This window comes from Prosopis cineraria, unplaced genomic scaffold (assembly GCF_029017545.1).
Source record: "Prosopis cineraria cultivar Desert tree isolate PC_DT_omini unplaced genomic scaffold, ASM2901754v1 PC1, whole genome shotgun sequence".
Classification (NCBI taxonomy): Eukaryota; Viridiplantae; Streptophyta; class Magnoliopsida; order Fabales; family Fabaceae; genus Prosopis; species Prosopis cineraria.
In genome coordinates this window covers 34,710,846-34,721,729 of record NW_026555332.1, presented here as the reverse complement: position 1 = coordinate 34,721,729, position 10,884 = coordinate 34,710,846, and the positions used below count along the sequence as shown (strand labels likewise).

General features: G+C 29.4%; 1 protein-coding gene across 1 annotated transcript; it reads right to left on the bottom strand.

Annotated features, from left to right (window-relative positions):
- Positions 1-2,908: 2,908 nt before the first annotated feature.
- Positions 2,909-7,906, bottom strand: LOC129288911 (uncharacterized). Its single transcript, XM_054925729.1, has 6 exons — positions 7,239-7,906; positions 5,543-5,763; positions 4,833-5,070; positions 4,634-4,719; positions 3,665-3,756; positions 2,909-3,576 (listed from the first exon to the last, which is right to left on the bottom strand). The coding sequence occupies exons 1-6, from the start codon at positions 7,326-7,328 to the stop codon at positions 3,284-3,286; spliced, it is 1,020 nt and encodes a 339-aa protein (XP_054781704.1). The 5' UTR covers positions 7,329-7,906; the 3' UTR covers positions 2,909-3,283.
- Between the last annotated feature and the right edge of the window lie 2,978 nt (positions 7,907-10,884).

The window sequence follows — 10,884 nt, the reverse complement described above, 5'->3', positions numbered from 1 at the left end:
TCCTAATATTTTCTTTCCTTTTTAGGGCTTAAATAGCCCATTATCATTCCAGACTTGATACCAAGGTTGTAGCCACAACCCAATAGGCCCGTTGGCCCTCTTAAATCACACACCATGCTAATTAATTCAATTAACCTCAATCACTAACTTATACTCATATGGTTTAACTAATTTGAGGTTAAGATTTTTGAGATGTTATATGTTCTCCCTATATATTTAAAATTAAAATTTAAACAATAAAAACATCATTTTATAATTTGTTAATTAGATTTATATTTTTTATTACATACAAGTATATTCTCCTATAAGAAAAAATCATATTCAAGATACAATCAGATATTAAATTTTAGCACCTTTCCTTGTAGGAACTCAAATGTTAGCTTGTCTCTACTGATTTTTTTCTTTTTGCTACATCCAACCCCGTTGGTAACTTTAAAAAATATATAGCAGTAAAATATACAAACATTATCTCTATAATTTTACCATAATTACATATACTTCTTTTCAATTTTTAAAAGTATGCAAACCCCCTTGAAACTATTAGTCATTGTATTGTATCCCAAATAAAAAGAATAATTTATTATTTTAGAAAGTGTTATCACTACATAATTAAAAATTTAAATTGCCAAAAAAAGTCATTCAGCTAAATGCATATTTTTTTCACTCTTTATTTTAATTAAATTTGTAATTTCATTGCATATCCTGCACTTAATATTTTTACCATAAGTCTTATATCCATAATCATTTTCTATTATATATCTTACAACTATTATTTTCACAATGAATCTTGCATAATTTTTTAAAATATAACAAATTTATATTTTTTATTTTTTAAATTAAATTTATAATCATATTGCAAACTTCATATTTATCATGTTCATTGGATATAATTTGTATCATTATTTTTTATTACGAGCCTTACACCTATTTCTTTTAATGTGGGTCCTACAAATATGATTTAAAACTAAAAAATAGTTTAATATTATACGAACTGTAGATGAATAGTGTTTTGATGCAGTAAGATAAGACTAGCTTTGATCTCGCGCAGTGCAGGGAATTATTTTAATATTTAAAAAAATAAAAGTAAAATAAAAATTTTAAAAAAAATTTATTTTAATATATTTAGAACTAGGCAATTCATTTTATTTTAAAATTTATTTTACACACATCTTAAAAATATATTCCTTTCATTAAAAAAATATAAGATATTTTTTAAAAAGATATATATTTAAAAATATAAAGCATTTTTAGTATACTAAAGTATAATTAATGTATTATTTTAAAATGTCCTAAATAAATAAATTATTTTATATTTATTTTTAAGTGATACACCCTTTGAAATAAGGGTGTGTGTATATATATATATATATGAAATATTATTAGTTAGAAGATAATTAATTAATTTTATTAAGAGTAAAATTTAATTAAAAATAATTTATATTTTTTTAAAAAAATAAATAATAACTTATTTTATTTTAAAATGTATTGTCCTTAGAGATGGATTTAACCAGTTTTCTCATACAGCTAACACCCACGCTTGTGTAATTATGCTCTTCTTTCATTGAAGTAAGGTATCGACTTGGTTAGACGGGCCTCTTGTTTGGTTTGAAAAAGTTGAGGAAAAGGGAAAGAAAATTTTTAAAAAATCCCTCCTCCAAACCCTTCCCTCCAAATTAAAGGAATTGAAAAGGGAGATGCATAATTTTGTTGTACAATGATCAATATTTTCTTTCGTTTAATTGCCACTCTTTATCTTTTTAAACAAGTTCAACAATGGCAAATTTTTAATGATATATTTAACAATGATAATTATTCTATATGCTCATTATTACATATTAAAAAATCCATAATTATATTTTATTAGGAAAAATAATTTTGATAATCTAAGCATAAAATTGTCTATATATAATTATTTTTCCTCTCCTCCCCTCCCCTCCATTAAAATCCCTCTCTTGCCTTCCTCTCCTAAAAAAGTTAAATTATTTACAAAGTTTTTTCTCTCATAATTAATTGAAGAAGAAAATTTGGCACCCAACAAATTTTCCTTGCTCGATATAAATTAAAATTTAAACAACAACTTCTATTTCACAATGTGTTTTCCTTATGCATATAAATTTTGAGATACCTCCAATAAAAGTAGTATTATTTAAATCAGAGTAAACAAAAGAAAAAATTTTGAGATTTGCACAAGAAATTTAACAATATCATGCATGATAATAAGTTTTGCAATCTTTTTTTTTTAATTAGGTAAGTTGGATCTTAAAAATTCATTAGAGCAAGGGCATGCTTATATATTCAAAAAATATTTACAGAAGTACTTATAAATTAATTACCAATAAAATCTTCACATCAATAGCGAAATTAACCTCACGACTTTATAAGTTATAAATTAAATCTTTATCAATTGAACTATCCTTTGTTAGTTAGATTTGCGATCATTTTAAACTAGATTGACTATGTTTATCAAATGCAGGATGGGTTACGCCTTTTTTTTTTCTTAACCTCATGATCTTTTAAGTTATGAATTAAATCCTTACAAATTGAATTATTCTTTATTCGTTAGTTTTGCAATCATTTTAAGTCAGGTAGGCTATATTTAGCTAACATTGTTGATCGAGTTGCAAGAAGTCATCCCTGGGGAAGTGGGCTTTGATGATGGCTCATGGGCTAGAGGATTCATGTGCAAGTTTGGGCACTATACCTGACTGCCTCCATTGATGGCGTAAAATGAGCCCCAAGATTGAATTTGACCGAGCTCATGATTGAAAGTTATACAGAAGATACAATGGCATATATCGATTAGAAGAAGAAAGGAAGAGAAATATAAACGTACCCTGTGTTAACAGGGGAACTAAATTGATCGGACTTAATAAAAACAAATTAAAATTTCTTAAAAAAATTGCAATTAAAAGGAAAAGATCTTTCACTATTCAGCGTTCACAGTTAGAGTACACTTTTTTGACCAATGCCTGACCTCTTTACAAAACTGTAAAGTTGAAACTTTGAAAATGATTAAGATCTATTTCAAATAATTTAAGGGATTCAACAGATAAAATAGAATACAACTCACCTCCTACCTGTTATTGCCTATCATTTGATTGATCCCTTAAATTATTTGAAATAATATAAACAAAAAAAAAGGACAAATATAAAGTTAGGTGAGATTCGCTCATGTGTGAGTCTGCTTTTTGGCTCTATGTTCTCCCGAATTGTTCTTATAAAGCATCTCCTATGTCAAAAGTATAACCTCAATTTCTTCATGTGTTTCAGAAGTTGAAGAGATTTATAAGGAAGAGTGAGAGGTGAAGAAGTTGAAGTCATGGTGATGAAGATTGAGTTGCCTCAACCAAGAATCAGCAGCACTGTAAAGATATGTTAGCCTTTCAGAATCACAGGAATCAGGGTTTACCCATATGTCTCCCTGCATTTTGTATGCCGCCGCCCCGAACGGTGGCACCGACATCCACCCGCCGCCACTTGTCATTTTCTCTCCTACTAGCTCCTTCTGTGCGGCACCACCACCACAACAACATATGCCTTTCCCTAACTCAATGTCTTCGTATTCCTTCATGTTATCTGAACAGAAGAGTTTCACAACGTACAACGCAGTAATTTAGAGTAAAAACTGCAAGTTGGATTGAGACATTTAACAACTCGTAGGTACCTTGGAAAGACGACGATAATGTATGGTAAGTAAGGAAGCATGTTTCCAAGTCCTTTTCATTCTTCACACTTGGTATGGCATATATAGGGTACCTGCCAGTTGAAGTGTCAGTATATATGAATATATATATATATATATATATATATTTATATATATATATATGCATGTAACAGACCAATTGCACCAGACACCTATTAGAAAGAGGTGGTGAAAAATTGTTTATTCAAGGTATCAAATAGAAACTTTGAGAATGATAAATCAACCAAACAAAATTTGAGGCGTTCAAAGATTAAATTGACCGTCACATAATAAAATCTAAGTCAAGATCAATTTTCACCTATCAAAACCATTGACTAGGTCTACTTGGGATATAATTGAATCAATAACTAGATTTTTTTTTTTTAACACCAACAATGACATGAAATGATATTCTAATATTTGATATTTTTCTTGAATGACGAAATGACGGTCCATATATTGCATAACGTCTCATACAACAGATTACACTATTCAGAGATTGTGAAAAATGTGGCTTCCTATAAATTTTAATAATGTATATAGACATGGATATGTTCTTAGAATTCTACTCTATAGTAACATAAAAACTCAATTGTATTATATATATATATATATATATATATTCTGAAAACACTAAATCACTTGGAAAAGAATCAGAAATTAAACACGACCAAACCGACCAAACCTTTAAACTTTTCCATGGAAGTGATTTTGGAACAAGTCTCTTTCTCCCAATACTACCTTGTTTAGAAAGTTACCTATCTCTTGCAAGTTGAGTCAAATGGTCATCACAGTGTTAAATGAATACTTGAAACTTTTGTATTGAGTTACATCCATTAAAAGTATAAATGAGCAAAGTTTACCACTTCAAACTCAACAGTTCACTTCCCAAAAAAAAAATGTTATTACAGTTGAGCTTAACACATAAAACCAACTAAATTATATGCTCACCAAGCAACTGCCATCCAACTTGCCGGTGAAAGATCGACACTCTTCAGGGTCATCAATGCCGGGTGGCTTCTTGCTAACTCAGCTATCTGAAATCACACATGTATAGCAGTCCTTACTCATCAGTGATGCAGCATTGTGAGTGTCACACATAATATCAATATCATTTTCATTACCACTTAAAAGAGGTGAACGTTACAACCTTCTCCACAAGTGGAACCCTCTGATATGGCGAAGACATCTCAGTGTACTGTAAATAGTGGTAGCCAAGCCTATCCCTCCTTGGCCATGAACCATCCTGGTCACAGCTCTCCTCAGACACAGCATCCCATGATTTGCTTGAGTTGTTGCTCAGTGACTGAGATAGATTGTCGCTTCCGCTGTCATCACTCCACGAGTCACTTTCAAATTCGACTCCATCGCCCTCCTCTCTCCGGTTCCTACAAAATAGGAAGAGTCAACTTGGTAGATTAAATCACCACGTAGGAAATACATGCACAAACATAGATATATCATATAGTAGAAATACATGTACTAACATAGATACCGAACACGACAAATACATGTACTATCATGGATACACGACACAACAAATACATGTATTATCATGGATACACGACACGACAAGATATGAACAACTACAACGATTAAATGTAATTTAAGGTGTTTTGTCACGTTCAATGTATATAAAACAGAATATCACTTTTTTCTTAAGTATCAGCATTTCATAAATTGTCGTATTTGTCGCATTTAATATATAATTGTTGCTTTATGAGATTTAAGGTGTTTTGTTATGTTCATTGCATATAAAACACAATATCGCTTTTTCTCATAAGTGTTGACCTTTCAATAATTGCCGTATCTGTCGCAATTAGTATATAATCATCGAGGTTGTCGTGTCGTAAAATGTACCTAGAAGCCACAACAGATTTGTCGCTGTAGATATGGATGGATGATAAATAGGGAACAAAGAACTGCATCACAGTTTCATCACCACTTTCCAACATCACATTTGTTCCAGCACCAAATGCACTCCATTCCTTGTAGCAGTCCCACAGATCCTTCAGGGTAAAGTATTCAACTGTGTCCTTACCAAGAGGTTGCCACAGGGCATTCAGATCACTAATGCAGTTCTGCAATGTACATTCAATTAAAAAATCAACCAAAAATGGTCAATAAATCAAATTGACCATTTCTGCCTTCTATCAGAATCACAAGCAATATCAACACATTTTTTATTGCAATCCAACCCATCCAAGAGAATACACATATTTAGAAAAATAACCAAAAGTATGCACAAATTCTAAATTGCAATGAGTTGGCTCGCATCAGATATACCCAAAAATAAAAAGTAGCAAGATTCCTAGGGAAAAGATTACTAATATCAGTAATGAAATACATCTAAACATTGCATAGAGAAATTGGGGAACCAATTATCTAATTTGAGACTTGAGTAAGTGGGGTGCTACAAGTGACATGTGGCACTCATCCGAATAGAAGCAACGTTGTGGACTTGTGGTTATCCTTTTGTTATTATGCTTTTACCATTATTCAGAGGCCAAAGCAAGAAAACACTTTCCACTGCAGAATGACAATGTCAAACTTTTACCCGCAGATTTCCCTTCCAAATGCTGCAATTTCACGTAGTTTTATCTCTCTTTTTAAAAAGCGTGTGACTTAGACTCAGACGCAACAAATCAATAAACATATCAATACAATATACAATTATATATAATTAAAAACATACAACGTAAGAAAAGGTTCTGGTTAATGTCACATTCAAAAGAAAAAAAAATATTTTTTAGCACTAGGACAGCAAAGGTGGACAACTGGAGGAGATTGAAAAGTGCAAAAGTAATTTATTTTCACCCCATCTTGATAATCCCATTTCTTAATTGAAATTAATTTAATTAAATCTTTATGATAGATTAAATTTAAAACCATTGTGTTTGGGCTAAAATATACCCTGCGATTGAAGACGATTGCTCAAGGCTTGTATAAGGAAACGAATATTCTAGATCTGGGTTATTATTAAACAGGACAAAATTTGGCTAGTTTCAATTCAGAATGTTACTTTTGATTTATCAGTTGAATTTCTCTCAATTTCACGATTGAGAGATGGAAATCTGGAATCCTCTGTAACCCGAAAGAGTTGACCATAGTACTAAAAGACCCAAAGCAAAAAAAGACAAAGATAACATCGGCTTACAAGAAAACGAAAGTAATTAATAATTCAAATATTAAAATGTTATTACTGGTAAAAAAAAAGTAAAAGTAAAATATCTGAGATGAAAATATTAAAAACTTATTGACAAAAAAGAAAAATCTCCAAATTTTCTCCCAAATTCCGCAGATAACGCGGAAATTTTCCGGGAAAAAGAATCAGGGCGAGAATTTCCATTCCATCGTTTATCCTCATGACACGCAAATATACACACATGAGATTTTTCAAACTGAACGAAAAGTTCTTTAAAAATGTATAAACTTTCGCTCCCGGTTATGGAAAACCAGAAAGAAAGAAATAAAGAACTCGACCTTGAAACAGCCATTGAGAGAAACAGGGAAACATTAAGAGGAAGCAGACAAAAAGAAGACGGAAAGTACATACCTGTGAAACAGTCTTCGAAGGAACTACCGGAGTGATACGTTGAAGAAACCGTTCAAAATTCGTGAGCGAGCTTCCGCAGCAACACGACATGATCAAGCGGAAAAGTTTCGCAAGAAAGAGACCGAAACCTCAAGAAATTTCACTGCCTCTTAGAGACTCGAAAAGCGAAGGAAGAAGAGACGATTCGCGAATCCGAAACCTGGGAACCAAACTCACAGAAGAGAAACGAAACAAAAAAGAGGCATATATATAAGGGACTGCATTTTGCAAATTGATGAAGTTCCCTTGTAAGCTGGCCTCGAAAGTCAAAGAATAGGGCAACGATTATTTCAATCAGAGAGGAGCAGCAGCAGCAGCAGCAGAAAAAGAAGAAGAGGAGCAGAGAGATTGAAATTTGAGAAAAATGGCGAAATCCAGAAAGAAGTTTGGAGGCATTGGGCAATACATAATAATTGCGACGAAGAGACAAAGTGTGCCTACTGGAGATTTGGGAGAAAATAAATGTCGCAGAGAATTGAGAGATGACTTTAAATGCTTTGATTGAAATTAAAGATGGAAGCTCTCTGAAGTAAGAGATGAGAGGAAGAAGCTGAATGAGGCCGAAGGAGCAAATAGAGCGAGAGGGAATTTGCAACGCTCTGTTTTTATGTGTCTACTGAGAGAGAGAGAGAGAGAGATAGAGAGAGAGAGAGAGAGAGAGAGAACTCAATGTCAGTTCATTAACTTTGATAATTGAAACGGATTTTCGGATTTTCCTGGTTCGGATGTTTTTGGAAAGGAAATTAATTTTTTAAAATTTTTAAAAATGGTAATATTTATTAAGTCAAACAAGTGATGATTAAGTCCAACGTTATAATTATTCATAATATACAATTTTTTTCAATCGCATCTTATCCAAATTTTTATATTTTAATGAATAAAAATTTATCAGGTACTTAAACAATCATATTTCGGATATTATTTTCCAAAAATCATGACCAGGGTAAAGAAGTTTCTTTACTTGTATCTTATTCTATCATTATCTCTTGTTATTTTTATGTCGTTTAAATAGATTTGGAGGCCCATAACAAAATATTTTGTTAAATTTTAAATTTAATATTTTAATTAATTTTAAAAATATTCTAAAATATGCAAATTAAAATAATTAAATTTATCCTCCTTTTTCATTGAAAAAAATTATCCTCTTAACTGTCATTTAGCTTACAGATGAAAAACATTTGGCACTAGCAGTGAGACTTACTCACTCTAGTTTTATTTATAAATTATATTTTAAAATGTTTATTTATAAGTTATGATATAATTTTTTAAATAATATTTAAAAAATATTTTTAAAATTACTCTCTAAGAAAAACAAAAGGTAACCTAACATCATTTTTTAAATTTGTTATATAAATACATATTTAAAATTTTACACATTTTTATTTCTTATATTTTTTATATTAATATTGATAAAAATGACTTATGAAAAGGGTTGAGAAATATATCTTAATTAATCTATGAAATAATTAGAAATCGCAATAAAATTCTACACATTTTTATTTTTTGTATTTTTTTATATTAATATTGATAAAAATGACTTATGAAAAGGGTTAAGAAATATATCTTAATTAATCTATGAAATAATTAGAAATCGCAATCTTTGTGTGCAGAGTCAGAGAATTGTTTGTTTTCCTTTTTTGGTTTCAATCAGGGAATTGATTGTTTAAAATAATTCGATATAATTAAATACAAAATTTTTCAAAGCTATTCAAAAATTGTAAATGTAAATTAATTGTTTGAAATAATACTAAATGAATACGAATAATCATGTCAATAAAATTTGACATACATAAATTACTCTTTTGTTTATTCTTATTATATGGCCATTCATCCTCTTCACACAAAATGAGTAATTTTGTTAACATGAGGAAGCCTTACTAATTCCCAAATTACCCTCAACCCTTCTCTCTACTGATTTAACCTCTTCCTTCCAAAATTATTGATGCATATTATAAATAAAAGAATTTAAAGAAAATAAAAACTAATGCCTTGGGCAATTTAGAAAATTCCAACAATCATTAAAAATGGTTGGCGAAAAAATCATTAAAATGTTTTTAAAAAGACTTATAACAAAGATATGAGAAAGTATTAGGCATGACAAAAAACAATTCATCGAATTTCAAAATTGAAATAAAAGTATCTTCTATAGGTATCTAATATCTATCACATACAATGTTCAAAAAATAATGAAATAGTTAATATATTTAAAATAATTATGTATTTATAAAATACGGTATTAATTCATTCTATTTTATTATATTCTAGATGTGATTACTGTAAAAGATGAATCGGATATTTTTAATAAGACTTTGTTCCTGAACGAAAATTTAATTTATATTTATTTCATTCGTACCGTGATTAGGACGGGAGATAAACATCACACCATGATCTCGAATCCAAAGAACCTTTATCCACATTTAATTTGAAAAAGAAACATTAACCATGATTTAATAGTAATCATTTATTTTGTTTTAATATATATATTTTTGTCACCTAATTATATATCTTAATTACCATTGCATTTATGCTCAAGAAGATACATATGCTTAGATAGTCTCGAATGACAAGGGTAAGGTGTAGATAGATGTTTAGGATTCAAATTTCAAACACTCCTAATATAACAAAATTAAATAAACACTTTTAATCTTGAAGGTGGATATTACTTATTACGTGTTTTATGATTTTTTAAAAAGTGAATACTTGATTTTAAAATAAAAATTTTATTTTTAATTAAAATTAGTAATATTCACTTGATTTATTCCTTTAAGACAAATGTCATTTTTGACACGTATTCATATTTTATTTAAGACAAATATTTCTTTTAGATTAAAGATTATTGATATCTGTACCTGTGATTTTCTAGTTTCTATATATAATTAAATTGAATATCTGGCTTTTCTTGCTTTGGTTTTTCCTAATAAAAAAATAATATGATTTCATGTTATAGAATTAAGGTGTAAAAATATCTAAAAAAATTTCTCTTACTTCTTATATCTTCAATTCAATAATAATGTGGAAATACCTATAATTAAATTTATAAAAGAAATCATTTCTCAATCTATGAAGTTCTTTAAGAGATTGAAGAAGATTGACATCTTTTATAAAATTAATGAGTACCCATCTATCAGTATTAATATAGGGATACCAAAAATTTATGAATTTTTAATATCATATTATAAATTATAGAATAAATGTGTATTTTCATCCTTCAAATATTCTTTGAGAAATATTCAATACTTTAAATTATTAATCAGAGTAATTTTGCCTTAAAAATAATTAAACAGAATATTTTGGCCTTTACTGTTAAATTTTCTAACTTTTAACATTAGAATTTCAGTTAAACTAAGAATTTGAAAAGCATAGAATGTTTATTTTAATTATTTTAAAAATAAAATTATTTTAATTAATAGTATAAGATTGTGAGTGTTTTTTTAAAAAAATATTTAAAAAAATACATCTTTATCCTAAATTGTGAAAGAAGAGACGGAAGTTTTGAGGGGCCAAGCAAGTCGCATCGCCGCGTGTTTGAGGAAGTGTCATTGCTAGTACCCAACGGGCTCAAGGCTTTGTTTGTTGGAGGGTGTGTACTATTCTCGTGCGATGGCTT

Bases quoted from the DNA above. Each gene is read 5' to 3' on its own strand.
- LOC129288911 (XM_054925729.1), bottom strand. From the start codon at position 7,328: ATGTCGTGTTGCTGCGGAAGCTCGCTCACGAATTTTGAACGGTTTCTT. The intron at 4,720-4,832 runs GTTGTAACGTTC...GTGTGATTTCAG, and splicing joins GGGTTCCACTTGTGGAGAAG to ATAGCTGAGTTAGCAAGAAG. The intron at 3,757-4,633 runs GTGAGCATATAA...TTCAACTGGCAG, and splicing joins AGTTGGATGGCAGTTGCTTG to GTACCCTATATATGCCATAC.